Here is a 13,981-nt window from a genome sequence, read left to right as displayed (position 1 = left end):
CACCCTGCCCAATCTGCCCGACAAAGCCGTTCTCCAAGACACCAATGAGCTCGTCCAGCCTGCAAGATCATAAGTCAGCAGGACAGTACAAAAAACAAAAAAAAAAAGAGACTAACCTTCTCACACAAAGATCGGTATGCTCGTGCGTCGCCAGGTGGGCGTTGTGCTCGTTGACCAGCAGCACCGTGGCGGCGCCCGCGCGGTGGCCGGCCGTCATGTCGTCGAGGCTGTCGCCGACCATGATGACATCACTGCCCGTCAGGCCCCACGTCTGTGCGATGTGCAGGATGCCCGCCGGGTCCGGCTTGGGCGGCCGGAAGTCGCGCGTCACGATGGGGTGGAAGTGGTGGCCCGCGAGGAAGCGGGTGAGGAGGTGGGTTACTGGGGTGCTTTAAATCGAGGAAAGTTATTGTTGGTATGCTTCTCTGATAGGAGTAGACAGGGGAAAAAAACGAAAGAAAGAGAAGGGCGGAGTGGACCAGGATTATCAAATAACGTACTCGAAGTTCCTGGTGCAGATGCCCTTGGGCACGCCCCGGTCGTCGAGGTAGTCCATCAGCTCGACCAGACCTCCTTGCGGCTTCTGCGACGCCATGGCCCGCCGCTCGATGGCGCGGATCTTCTCGAAGGCGGGGTCCTGCTCCTCGGAAGGAAGTTCGTAGATGTGGTCGAGGATGTCGGTGGATTTGTCAATGCCTAGAGCGGCTCTGGTAATTGATTTGTTAATTTGCGTATTATTATGTAGCGTATTGCTTGTGGAAGTTACCTCATTTCGCCGAACATGTAATTCTGCGGCTCGCCTTCTTGCCCGCGGGCGGTCAGTCATTGAATAGATGCAAGTTGCAGTAAAACCATGATCTCTGTATAGCTTTCTTCTCGGTGCAACGGAACGCATTCAGAGTGAAGCACACCCGAAAATTAAAGACGATGCCACTACTCGCCATCCAAGCTGAAAAATGCGTCCTACAACCAAAGTCAAGTGAGGATCAAGGAAATATGGCACTTACACAACGTCCCATCCACATCAAACACCACGCCCTTCAACCTCGGCAACTCCGCCCCAGCATCACCATTCTTCGCCGCACCCAACGGCGCGAACCTGCGGGGCTGATCCGCCTGCATGGTGCTCGAATTCCCCAAACGTCGAATTCCTGACTGCAACAACAATGGAACCGACGGCGTCGTAGATGACACTAAATAGGTGGGGGCGGGGTTGGCTCTGGCGAAGACTCGGTGCACCGGCAACGAAAGTCTGCTGTGATGACTCGACGGCGGGGTGAAGAAGAAGAAGCGCCGGCTCTGAACAGCAGGTGATGATGCACCGTTGAGCTTGGATAGCGAGGATAAAAGGCGCCTTTGAGGGAGGTGCGCGTAAAGCAGTGGTCGCATCGTCAAATCATCGGTCAACCGTCAGGTGTGATTGGTGAGTTGGCTTCAGATTGCGGATCCTCTTGAGGTCCACCAACGCCAAAGCCTCGTCATGTTAGCCTCAGATGAACGCAACGCGCTTTACTCCTTTGGGCCAGCCGGCCTTCTCAGAGCACCTTAAACCAAGCTATGTTAGACTTCCATTGATGATTGACGGATAGCGTGATATTCTCAATTGCATTTGGCGATTTGCTTGATCGGATTCTTAGTATCACCATGCAGTCAATTGGTTCATCCGAGACTCAATTTCATTTGAAAACTACGTCTGTCGAGAGAGGAAAAAAGTGAACCGTCAAAAAAAGTACCCGTATTCCTAGCCCATAATAACCTTAATCCATAAGCAATCGTAAGGAGCGTCCACGTGGTTGCAACTCGGACCATTGCTGGTGCAGAGTGTGATACCATTCGAGTTAGCCAAGCGCCAGAGCCATCCAGAGCCAGAGAAAATACACGCCAAAGTTAGTGGAGAGAAGAGCAAAACTTGTTAAAGGGAAAGGTATCAGCACCGTAGCCCCGCGCTGTTGGTCGAAGAAGTGCACTAACGCACCCTCATAGTCCGTTTGTTTTCACGTTTTCTTCACGCAGGAAACTCCGAATCACTGGCATCGAGCACGTCGTACTCCTCGTCGGTGAGGAAGCCGTCATCGCTGGAGACGAGATCGACCGTCTCGGCGTCTTCGAATATCTCGGTCTCGTCACGAACCGAAGAGGGAGCGTTCGTAGCCTTGTCGGCTTCAACGGGCGGGCTGGAAACGTGAGTGCTGTTCACAGGGGACTCCTTCTCAAGAGTAGGGAAGATCATCTGGCTGCCCTCCGAGGACGAAGCCTCGGGCTTGACTTCGGCCTCCTGCTTGACCTCCGTCTCCTGCTTGGCCGGGACCTCCGCAGAGTCAGCCTCCGGAGCATCCTCCACCGTCGGCTTGGGAGGGGCCGCGGCGACACGCTCGGCCTGCTTCTGCGCAAGCTCGGGCCTAAAGACCTTCTGGCGCTGCTTCATCTGCTCCTGCGCCTCGTGGAGCCTCTGCATGCGGCTGACCATAGCCTGCATAGCCTCACGCTGGAGAGCACGATGGTTCTCCGTCTCCTGGACCCTCGACTGGCGACGCTCGCGCAGCTCCCTCAGACGAGCCAGAGTGCGCTCAGCATCCGTGGACTGAGGCGATTCAACAGGGAGAGGAGTAGGAATAGGCTTCGTGGTCTCGATGTGGCACCACAGCCTGTGACCGAAGGGAGTACCATCAGCCGTCTTCAGACGCCAGTAGGAGATGCAAACGCCCTCACGAGCCGGAGCCTTCATCAGAACGCTGAAAGAGATCTCTTCGCCGGGCATGACAACACGGCCGATGACGTTGCTCTCGGTGGCCTCCGCAATGTCGGTGGTGCTGCAAGGGTGCTCGTTGTTAACATTGAGCATGTTGTCGCCACCAACATAGCGAACCGAGCAGCCAGCAGGCCAAGCATGAGGGCCAGGGTTGCGCAGGGTCCAGACCTGGAGGAACTTGGAGTTGCCAGGAATCTTGGTGCCATCGCAGATGGTGTCGCGGATGAAGTGGGCCTGGAGGTCGGACGTCACAACAGCCTTCTCCTGAACAGGCTCAGGAGACTTGGGAGTGAGCGCAGCCTTCGCAAGAAGGTCCTCCACCTGGATCTTCTCGTCAATGGGCTCAGCGAGAAGGTCCTTAATCTGGACCTTGGCAGACTTGGAAGCAATGTCCTCGCTGGGCTTGAGGTCGGCAATGGTGCGCACCTGGGTGGCGGCATTGGCAGAGGCCGAGGCCACCGACGAAGGCCTGCGGGGAGACACATCGCCAAGGTTGGGAAGAGGGGCGCCGTTCTTGTCCTCGCCCATGGTGGTAACGCTGACGTTCCTCACCGGAGTCTTGAACTTGATGGTGGGGTGAGTGCGGTTGTGGCGGTTGCTCGGGTGAGCTTCGCAGTTGGCGCAGAAGTCGGTGTCATAGCAGACCGCACACTTGTAACGGACGCCCTCAATGTAAGTCTGGTTCATCTTATCCTTGCAAAGTGGGCCGTCACAGTAGATACCGAAGTGGCGGACCGAGTGGGTGCGGGGCTCCGGCAGAGGGTCGAAGATGGGGACGAAGCGGTGCATCGGGTGAGCTTGCTTGGCACCCTTGATGCACTCGGCACAGTAGTCCCAGTCAGGGCAGTTCAGGCACTTGTGGCGGACGCCGTAGATGAACTTTTCACACCCATCGCAAACAGCAGCGTGGCGGACGTTGCGGCCAGGAGCGCAGAGGAACTCAGCCAGAGGTCCAATGGTGCCGGCCTCGGCAGGCTTGAAAGCGTGACCCGGGTGGTGGCCATGCTGAGAGCCGACGTGGCACGACATGCAGAGGTCGTAATCCTCGCAATCGACACAGGTGACGAAGTTGCGCTCGGGGAAGACCTTGACGCACGAGTTGCAGGTGCGAGTAGGTTGCTCCGGCTCCACGGGCTCAGGCTTCTTCTCGGCCATGAACTTCTCGGTAGTGAAAGCACCGGGCATTTCCTTCTCCTCGGGCTCGACCTTGACCTCAGGCACGGGCTCAGGCTCCGGCTCCTCCGTGGGCTTGGGAGCAACCCTCTCGGTGGTGCTGTTGGTGACCTTGCCATTCTTGATGAAACGCTTGATCAGCCAGTGACCTTCACCGGGGCAGTGGTGGCCAGAGGCAACGCAGTTCTCGCAGAGGTCATAGTCGCCCTCGTCGCAAATGCTGCAGTGGTAGTGCTCGTTGGACATGGGCTTGTCACAGACATTGCAGTAGACGGACCAAGAGAACAGGGTCGCCGGGGTCGACTCCTTCATACGGAGAGCCAACTCGCGCTCACGAGACATGTTGGCAAGCTCAGAGAAGAAGGCTGGAGCTGTCAGCATAGTTGAACCTGGTTTGAAAGTCATGGAGCAACGCTTACTATCGCGCGCAGAGAACGGCTTCGGCACGGGTGCCTCGCCTTCGGCGTCAACCGGGCGCTCGGGCTCGGTGGGTGCAGGTGCCGGCACGGGCGGCGTGTTCGAAGTCCGCATGTTCGTCTTGTGGAACGCGGGGAGCCTTGCGTACGGGTAGAGCGGAATAGTGCCGGTATTCGTGGGGCCAGGCTGGGGTGGCGGAGGGGAGGTGGCCTGAGGCTGAGCCTGAGGCTGAGGCTGCGGCGGAAGTGCGGGTGCGGTGCGAACGGGAAGCGGGATGGGAGGCATGGCCTTACCAGCCTCGAGGATGGAGTGGAACGTGTCCACGGGCTTGTTCTCGGCCTGGTCCTCGACGATGGTGGCGCGCAGGCGAAGCTTCAACTTGGCCTTTGCAGCGCGGAAAAGCGTCTTGTATACTTGAGGATTCTCGGGATCGAGAGTGATGTAGGCGCCAGCGCTGTCGGAGAAGCGCTCGAAGACGACGTCTTGGTTGGAAGGAATGTTGAGGAGCTGGCGGAGCTGGAGTGAGGCGGACGTGTTAGTTTGGCATGATCCGAGCTGTCCGAATGGGAAGCTAGCTGGCCATGACCCAGCCTCGGGCGGACCAGACCAGCGAGCGTCACAAGCTCACTCACCTTGCCAGGCAGGACGCCGGCGCCCAAGTCCCTCATGGGGATCTTGAACTTCCGGTTACTCCCCTGGATGGAGATCTTGATGGTGATGAGCGTGTCCATGGTGACAGGCACGGTGGTCGCCATGATGCGAATACGGCAGCCTTGAGCAGCTGAGGCGGAGGCGGTGACTCTGGTACGGTGACGTAGGGGGACAGGACGGAGCTGCTTCGAGCCTCGCCGGCGGGGCGTCGGAAACGAGAGTGTGGAAGAAGCTGCGCGAGAGCTGGCCTGGAGCGCAGAGGGTTTGGCGGAGGATGGAGGCGATGGGGAGGAGGAGGAAGTAAGTAGTGAGGCGAGCGTTGGAGCGTGGAGAGGGAGCCGGGCTAGGCAGAGCTATGGGCGCGCGGCTAACCAAGGTGATGGAGCGGCAGCCTGGTGCCACAACCGGTCAAATGTCGCCGACCTTCCAGCGCACGTGAAAAATGGCAGCGCAGATGCGGCGAACGGGCAGCGCGGTGTTTGCTGGCTGTCTTTGAGCCGCGAGCATGGGACGCGTACTGCGGACAATGCAGCCGGGCCTCCCGTCGGCGGCCAGGCCCACTCGCGATAAGAGTCACGTGCAATGCACTTCACCGCTGCGGCGCTGCCAGCTGGCGGGCGGGCAGGCGTGTTGTGCTTCACTCTGCTTATTCTATCCGTTGGAAGAGTACATTGCTCTGGGCATGATTTGTCGCGGTGGGACAGGTGTCCATGTGATACCAGGCTGCACCCTCCCCCAACTCCGGCTACAGGCATCCACTACCACCAGCGCAGCGCGCAGAGGCAAACGCTGCCGGCCGCATTGCCCGCTCGGGCGCGGCTGCAAAACAGGGCAGGCGGGCTGTCAGAATGCGGCAGGCTGACCCCTCAAACGGCGCAACCCCTCTTGACGCATGTACTGTACACTCAGCAGCAATCACAGCTCGGATGGCTGCTCGTCGTGCGAGACAGCTTTCGGGTCATACCCGGGCTGGTACCAGCTCCAGATGTTCAGGCCAATCTTGGTGCCCGTCCGCACCGGAAGTCCGGCATGCCACGCCTCCTCGTACGCTGACCCGTCCGGCCGGAAGTTCTCCCAGTACACAGCGTTGCCGGCGATGGGCTTGAAGGTGATGCCCTCGTTCTCTGTGTCGTCGCAGTCGAGCAGCTCGCACCACTGCCTGTCGGCGGGCATCTCCAGGCGCGGGAAATTGGTGCCGCCGCCGGTGCAGTTGCCGTCCAGGTAGACCATGAAGCTGGAGATGCGGCCGCCTCGGGCGATGTTGGTAGGCCCGTCGAAGTGGTGGACGTAGTGGCCGCCGGGTCCGTAGCGCTGCGTCCACAGCTTTTCGATGAAGGTGTAGGGGCGCCAGCCCTGGAAGAGGCGGGCACGCTCTTCGATGCACTGCACCACCTCGTCGCGCTCTATCTCGGCCTTCTCAGATACGCGCACGCTCGGGTCAAGACGCTCTTCTTCCCCAGTCCATACGGTCGACGGCTTGAACTTGTCCTCGCTGCAGGGCAATCAGGATGCAGGAATACATGGAGACGCGTCTGCGCGGAGCTCACCTGATAGCAACCATGTGCTTTGCTTCTGCAGCGCTCAGGAAGTCGGGAATGTAGATGACAAGCGGATCCCTGCTGAGGATACGCACATTGTAGCCATAGTCCGGGCAGACCAGGTTCTCGTCGGGGATGACGAGACGGTCACTCTTGACGAAGTTTTCAAACTCTGGCGCCGGCGGCCGGCCACCCAGGAAGATTCGCAAAATGGGCGAGCCAACGAAGATGTAGCCTACGATGGTGTAGAACAGGTACTTGAAGATAGAGCCAATGCTGAGCTCCATGGTGGCGGGCGGCTACGGGCCAGCGGCGTTGTGATGCGGGCGACGTGTGCGAATGGCGCTGTGGAGCCCACGGCGCGACGGCCAGGCGGCGCGACACTCTGCACACCGAACTTCATCCCGGCTCTCCGCACAGTCTATCCACACACCCAAAGCAGCTGGGTAGGAGACGCCATTCAGCCCTGCGGAAACACCAGCCCACATCACTCACACATCGCAGCCGCCGCCAAGCCCATTAAATACGAGCGAGCGGCCGGATGGGCGAAACCCAAGCGAGGCGACAGCGCCCTCGCCCTGAAACGTACTTAATATTGCATGGATAGGGCGATCGATCATGCACCGCGCGGGAAGCCGCTGAGGTACGACCCTGTCCGCCGCCACTGACAGTGCTTCAGCCGCATCAATCGTCGGTTTGCATATGGGCGGCGTTTTTCGGCATGCATCGAGGTGCAGCATGGTAGGGAGCACTCCTGATGTTATATTTGCAATGACGCCGTTGGGCGCAAGCTCGGCGCGTACAGCCGGCGGAAAGTTAGCTTTTCTCCATTTCTTTCTATCTGATGCCGTTTCATTGTTTCATGCCGGATCTGCCTTCCGCCGAGCTTTCCTTTTTCAGGCACGGAGCAGCCACTTTCTGCCCACACCATCTCCCCGCATCCACCGCTGCCGCCAATTATACACGAAGCTATGGTAAACAGACCACCAGAAACACGCCTGATGTCTCCGTGCGCCAAACCAGCCTGTCATGTATTTTACCCGACCAGTAGCTCCATGTCAGGGAGACGCTCTTATATAGTCCCCAGCCTTCGCTAGCAACAAGCTTCTTTTCGTTAAGGTCCGGTACCCTCAATATCGTTTCCCGTTACGTTCATTCACTTGACTTTATTCATCATGACGAGGATCTCTGCTCTTATTGCAGCTGCGCTGTCCGCCTCGGGAGCTCAGGCCTACCCCCATGCTCCCCGCCAGGCCAATGCTTCCTGGCCGGGTTTTGCCGGCCTGCAGTACTGGTTCTCATTGTGCGTCCCGTATTGAAACCCGAATCTCCACTATGCGCTGACTGATGAGTCCTGCAGCGGTGATAGCTACACACAAACTGGTTTTGACGTGAGCTCGACTCAGCCTAGTGCTGAGAATCCCTTTGGCAACCCAACATACCCGTAAGCCCAGAACGCCGCATTCCATGAGCTGTTACTAACATTGAGATAGCGGCTGGACTTCCTCCAAGTACGTCATTGTGTCTAAAATTTCAACCACCTACTAACCCTCCACGCCACAGCGGGCCCAACTGGGTCGGATACCTCACCTACAAGTACAACGCCTCCTTGCTTCAGACATACAACCTTGCGTATGGAGGCGCCACGGTTGACAGCGATCTTGTTGCACCCTATGCGGATACCGTTATCTCGCTCAAGCAGCAAATCCAGGACGAGTACTTGCCCAAGTATGGAGCTGATGGCGCCAGCAAGGTCTGGCAGAGTGACAACACTCTCTTCAGTGTCTGGATCGGCATCAACGATGTTGGAAACAGCTACTGGTCTCAGAATTCCACCCTGATCGACGCCATCTTCACTGAGTATAGTGGCTTGGTTGACCAGGTGAGTAGCGCAACTCAAGCATCTAAGAAGAGCAAAGCTAACGGTAGCGTTCCAGCTTTACACCAGCGGTGCTCGCAACTTCCTCTTCCTCAACGTACCACCTCTTGAGCGCACGCCTCTTACCACTGGCCAAGGCAGTGACAGCATCAACCTCGAGAAGCCTGCTGTCGTTGACTTCAACGACCGCATCTCCAACCTTGCCTCATCCCTTCAGGAAAAGCACACCGATGCGACTGTCTTCCAATTCGATGCCCACACGCTCTTCAACCAGATTCTGGATGATCCCTCGAGCTACACTCAGACCGCCGGTCTTAAGAACACGACTGGTTACTGCGCCGACTACGAGAAGTATGTTCCTATGATCTACTTGCACGTTGTAATATACTGACCCCTGGGTTCACAGCGGTACGGACGAGCAGAACACGACCATCGCAGCCTGCGGCGCCGCCGTGAACGAGTACTTCTGGCTCAACAGCTTGCACCCGACCTTCCCCGTGCACGAGGCCGTGGCTTCGGAACTCTCTAAGCAGCTGAGTGCTTGTGCGAATTGCACCTCCACCTACAGAAGAAGGTGGCAGCTGACTCACTGAACAGAGAGCACTGAATGATGTTATTCGATGTCCATATTGAACTTTTTCCGACTGTACAAATCATACTATTCATTTGACAATTGAGAATGATTGCAAACAAGCTCCGTTACGTTGCGATATTCAGCAGCCCACTCTGCGACGTGTCTCATCTGTGAAGCGATTCATTTCTCTTCCAGGGTTCCCTACACTCATTCAGATATTTGACTGTAATTGTCGCCTATGTATACACCGACGATCAAGAAGTTTGCGGTCGGCTTTCGTGGCTGACTCATACATACGACTGCCGGATTCGGGCCTATCCCTTGGATGCACGCACATTATCGGGTTCGGAAGAGCGGCGTGGGGTTTTGATAAGCTAGGAGCACAGAAATTGCCAAGTACAGTCAAGCAATTCGTAACCTCTTGCTCGTTTCCGCAGCTATGGATGCAGCTGTCAGGGTGCAGTTGAAACACGACGAAAAAGATTCGGAAGGCCATTGATCGCGGACCTGCATGAGATCAGGTGTGACCACACCACCCTCGAGAGACGGATCCCTATCGGACCCACAGTAGCTTCCACAAAAGGTGCGCACCCTGCCAGCTTTCGAGAAGGCCGAGAGAACGCCATGTGTCGCGCAACCACCACGTACTGCTGCATTTGCGGATGCCCTTTCAGCTCCCTGGACGTGGATCCAGATGTGAGAGGGTCGCCATATTCGTATGATTCTTCAGTACTTGCATCCGAAGATACAGATGTAAGACGTTCGATTGCGTTGATATTGATTCACACTAACATCTACAGTGGTTGCGCCAATGCAACGCCGTCGACCAGGACACTTTCTTCGTCGAAGATGATGAGGGTCCGAGAAGAGTAGAAGGCATTGATTCGCTCTTGCAAGCCTTTGAGCAGATTGAGAGCTCAAGACAAAGCACCATCAACAAATTCCTGAGAGGGAGCGAGCTCGATGGACCCGTATACGCCATGCACAGCGCCTGCATGGACATCGCCGAACGCGCGCGCCGCTACAGATTCTTCCGCGGCGCCCACCCGGAACCTTCTACGAACGCCGTCCTGCAGAACTTCTACGGCTCTCTCAAGCGGTTACATTACCGCATCGCCAGCCAGTCGCACAGCGTGAGGTGGGAGCACGGCTACTACGGCGCCGCGCGGTTCTGGCGCAACTTTTGGGGGCAGGAGCGTGGATGGGAGGTACGCCATCTCTCCTTTCTTTCTTTCTTCTTCTTGCCTCCGAACCAAACACCCTGTTTTTCACCATCCACCAAATCATCTGCAAGCGACCGTGCTGATCCAAAGACCCACAGTGGCTCTGCGCCGACCCCGCCAACATCCCCGAGCTGACAGAATGGGTCCTGACGCAACTGCGCCCGGTATCGGATGACGCATCATCATCATCAGCATCGCCGCCGCTGAAATACCACGTAGACGACGACGCCAGAGAGTACCCGCGGCCGGCGCTGGACGGCATGCCCATCGACGTGCTGCGCCGCATCACGTCCTTCCTGCCCGCGCCGGCGACGCTGCGCCTGCGCCGGTGCAGCAAAGCTCTCGCCAACCGCATCGAGCTGCGCCAGTCCTTCTGGCGCGACGGCCTCGTCGCCGGCGACCTCGTCAGCTTCCTCTGGGACCTCGACGCCGAGAAGTGCCGGCAGAAAGACAGATCCGCTGCGGCGGAGGGCGTGGTGCAGTACGACTGGCGGGCCCTCGCGCGCGGCTTGCGCGCCCACAAGTTCGTCCAGGCGGCGCTGCGGAAGAGCCTGGCGAGGAGGCCGGTCGAAGGGTACGGCATCGGGTACCTGGATTTTTACCGCTCCGTGGCGGCGCAGGATGGCGAGTTCGAGACGGATGCGCCGGTGGGGCTGCTGAATCGGTGTCGCATCGTGCAGGTGGTGGAGGATGTGGAGCATATCGAGGATGACGAGCTGCATGATTGCCACGTGCCGCTGAGCGATGAGGAGGAGATCTACGCGGCCATGTGGATCATGCAGGTTTCGCAGCCGGAGAAGTTTGACGAGTATCGCATCAGGAGGTCGTTGGAGCTGTACGGCGATTTGAGCGAAGTGCTGGAGAGCAGGCCGCCGAGGATGATGTGTAGACTTTGACGGTGACCGGCGAGGAACTTGGAAGATTCTCGCCGCAACAAAATAGACGATCAGGGAAGAAAAGAGTTTTAGATACCAGGTACTTCATTTATTTATATTTTATTCTTCTTCACAAGAACATATGATCTGAGCAGCGAGGCATAATGTTTGCAAGATCTAATACTTTCAGGTGATAAGCATAGCAAGTTTAAAGGGGCAAGTTCTCTTTCAAAAGCCATGGGCCTTGCTGCGCCACTTGACCGGAATGAACTCTTAGGGACCCGGGAAGGAGAGAACTAAGCAAGCAGAACACTACCATGGCAGACACTGGTCATACTGCATTTAATTGGCCCACACCATGCGAGATGAGCCGGTGTTTAGATTGTAGCTACTTAGAAGCCGGAATGAAACAAAGAACACACGCGTCAGACCTCCTCACTCAGCTAGTACAAATGGACTAAGACCTTGAACGAAAGGGATTTTAAGCAACAAGAGTTGTCCCATATTGTGCTGCTTGCAGATATGTTTCACAATAACTTCCGCTCTGTCCGCTTCAAAGAGGGTCATCGTTGATGCTATATGAAGATAAGCCTCATGTATTGCAACCCAAAATTCCCGGAAATGAAAACACGTTGCTGTATGCCTCATTAACCTGAGGTTATGTTCAAAGTGGAATAGAAGAGCTCACCATAAACAGCCACGGATTTAGAGCTTCGAACGCACTGCCGAATCCTCTTCGATGGGTTTATTGGCCGCAAGCCACTTCTTCTCCATCTCAGATCCAGTCGGTGGTGGGATTATGCCGTTGATCTTCCAGTACTCGCGTGGAGATTCCTGGATGAAGTACTCCCAGCTCATGCCCTTTGGCTTCAGCATGGGGTTGAGGATGCCGTCGACCTTTTCGAGAAACTTGTCTCGCTGAGCCTCATTTTGGAAAGCGCGGGCGACGTGGTAGATGGAGATGGTGGTGAACTTTTTGGGGCTCTCTTCACCACAAAAGATGTCGAATGGTCCCCTTTCGAAGAATTGGGTATTGACGTAGAAGGCAGGAAGGCCGATCTTGGTGTAAAGTCGTGTGATTTTCTTTGCGAGCTCCTCTTTCTCTTCAGCAGAGAAAGCGCCAGCACTGTGGGTGAAGAGCCAGAGGGGCATGGTGATGGTTTCGGAAGTGGATTTTCGTGGAAGGTTGGGAAATGGAGTGAAGATACAAAACTGCTTGCAGTTAGCAGGCAATTTACATACAACTATAGAATTGCATGTTTAGTGATAGGGAGGATTACTATTCAAAAAGAAAGAGCCTATTTTGTATACAGTTGAACCGAGTTCCGAATTCAGGCACCATCACTAATCATTGCTCAACACTAGTGGACTGATATGAAACTGACTCCAATGCGCACAAGGTAGGCTTAAATTATGAGGGAAGATTCAATAGATGGAAAAATGCGAGACTCCTCTCCTGTGCCGTTGTAAGCCATGGGAGGAGTAGCGACCGAAGCTGAAGTCTCTCCGAGTGGGAGCGGGCATGGGAGCGAGAATGGACACAATCACGGAAAAGATCATTCAAAACACCGTAACAATTGAAACTGGTGATTCTGCACATTTTTGAAGTTCAATTGAATATAGCAACGCATATCAATGCGCAAAACGAACTCAGGAATTTCATTTCACTACAGCTTAGATCCGGTGTTCTCTTGGTACATTGAATGCCCCCATGCTACTCATAATCAAAGCCGCCGGGTTGAACCGGTCAGGATACAACTTGTTCATAGCCGCGAACAGCTCCCGCGCATTCTTGGGGTTACTTTCCAAGACCCTGCCAAAGTCCTGGATGTATTTCTTGGTGTTGGCAAGATGCCACACGCCGTCAATCTCCTCGGCCTGCCTGTGGCCCGGCACCACGTACGCCGGTCCCAGCGCCTCGACCTTCTCCACCGCGCGGATCCACTCCTCCCGCTTCGCCTTGGTGTTGGCCTCGAACAGCATCTGATGCACCTGCCCGTAGACGACGTCGCCGCACACGGCCAGCTTCAAGTCGGGCACCCACAGCACCGACGTGTCGTAGGTATCCGAGTGCCCGACCTCGACGGCCCGCATCACCCAGCGGTTCTCCAGCTTGAACTCATTGCTTACAGGCAGCGGCTTCGCCAGCGTGAAGGGCCGGTAGATCTGGCCCGGGAAGCGGGACTCCCACACGGCGTTGTACTGCTTCTCCTCGCTGTCGTGCTCCATATGGCGGATCGTGGCCGCCGTCGCGACGGGGGTGGCCTCCGGGAAACGCTTGAGGAGGATGGGGATGCCGAACCAGTGGTCGCCGTGGCCGTGGGTGATGTAGATGTATTCGAGCTTGCGGCCCGGCGCGATCCGCTCGATCCAGGTGATCAGGGCTTCGGTGTCTTTGATGGTGATGGGGGTGTCGACGAGGACTGCGGCCGTGGAAGAGTAGATCAGGGTGCAGGAGGTCGGCGACCAGACGCCCGCGCTCTTTTTCGGGTCGCTCGGGTTCTGGAAGGGGATGGGAGGGACGACGTAGACTGCGGAGCGGAGTTCGGCCATTTTTATGGATGGAAAAGGTAGTTTGGCAGATCTGGAAAACGTAGAAGACAGTAACAAATCCACCTCAGGGAGGTTTACAGCTGCTTTCTATATGAATTTCATTCCGAAGCGGGGTTAAATCATCGTCCAATGGTCGCCGGTAATAGACGTTGAGGTGGTTCTCGTCGCAAGACCGAGGGAGGTGGTGATTAATGATCACATCACTTCAGGTACCGGACGTAAGCCTTAACCCTCCACTGTGGGGGTGGCGTCCTACCCCGCCATGATGGATCGTGTTTAAGACACTGGCGCCAGATCGTGGCTGATGTACTGCTTAGTCAACTATTTGCTTTCCTTTCTCTTTTCTGAT

At 56.5% G+C, this 13,981-nt stretch overlaps 6 protein-coding genes across 6 annotated transcripts; 2 read left to right on the top strand and 4 right to left on the bottom strand.

The window, feature by feature from the left end:
* Positions 1–2,005: 2,005 nt before the first annotated feature.
* On the bottom strand, positions 2,006–5,094 carry LTHEOB_8955 (Zz type zinc finger domain-containing protein; the record flags this gene model as incomplete). The annotated part of the gene is made up of 3 exons (XM_035518489.1): positions 2,006–4,287; positions 4,342–4,855; positions 4,972–5,094. 3 exons carry the CDS (start codon positions 5,092–5,094, stop codon positions 2,006–2,008), a joined length of 2,919 nt encoding a protein of 972 aa, XP_035369854.1.
* An 811-nt stretch (positions 5,095–5,905) lies between these two features.
* LTHEOB_8954 (2OG-Fe oxygenase) lies at positions 5,906–6,815 on the bottom strand (the record flags this gene model as incomplete). The annotated part of the gene is made up of 2 exons (XM_035518488.1): positions 5,906–6,482; positions 6,538–6,815. 2 exons carry the CDS (start codon positions 6,813–6,815, stop codon positions 5,906–5,908), a joined length of 855 nt encoding a protein of 284 aa, XP_035369853.1.
* An 888-nt stretch (positions 6,816–7,703) lies between these two features.
* On the top strand, positions 7,704–9,018 carry LTHEOB_8953 (Lipase GDSL; the record flags this gene model as incomplete). The annotated part of the gene is made up of 7 exons (XM_035518487.1): positions 7,704–7,831; positions 7,889–7,972; positions 8,022–8,039; positions 8,092–8,410; positions 8,466–8,758; positions 8,814–8,944; positions 9,005–9,018. The coding sequence occupies 7 exons, from the start codon at positions 7,704–7,706 to the stop codon at positions 9,016–9,018; spliced, it is 987 nt and encodes a 328-aa protein (XP_035369852.1).
* Positions 9,019–9,605: 587 nt separating this feature from the next.
* On the top strand, positions 9,606–11,100 carry LTHEOB_8952 (F-box domain cyclin-containing protein; the record flags this gene model as incomplete). Its single annotated transcript, XM_035518486.1, has 3 exons — positions 9,606–9,734; positions 9,782–10,189; positions 10,303–11,100. The coding sequence occupies 3 exons, from the start codon at positions 9,606–9,608 to the stop codon at positions 11,098–11,100; spliced, it is 1,335 nt and encodes a 444-aa protein (XP_035369851.1).
* Positions 11,101–11,784: 684 nt separating this feature from the next.
* On the bottom strand, positions 11,785–12,231 carry LTHEOB_8951 (uncharacterized protein; the record flags this gene model as incomplete). Its single annotated transcript, XM_035518485.1, has 1 exon — positions 11,785–12,231. The coding sequence occupies one exon, from the start codon at positions 12,229–12,231 to the stop codon at positions 11,785–11,787; it is 447 nt and encodes a 148-aa protein (XP_035369850.1).
* A 522-nt stretch (positions 12,232–12,753) lies between these two features.
* LTHEOB_8950 (Metallo-beta-lactamase domain) lies at positions 12,754–13,632 on the bottom strand (the record flags this gene model as incomplete). The annotated part of the gene is made up of 1 exon (XM_035518484.1): positions 12,754–13,632. One exon carries the CDS (start codon positions 13,630–13,632, stop codon positions 12,754–12,756), a length of 879 nt encoding a protein of 292 aa, XP_035369849.1.
* Positions 13,633–13,981: the final 349 nt, after the last annotated feature.

This window comes from Lasiodiplodia theobromae, assembly GCF_012971845.1.
Source record: "Lasiodiplodia theobromae strain AM2As chromosome Unknown scaffold_29, whole genome shotgun sequence".
Taxonomy (NCBI): Eukaryota; Fungi; Ascomycota; class Dothideomycetes; order Botryosphaeriales; family Botryosphaeriaceae; genus Lasiodiplodia; species Lasiodiplodia theobromae.
The sequence above is the reverse complement of the archived record's forward strand: the minus strand, read 5'-3'. Positions and strand labels throughout refer to the sequence as shown.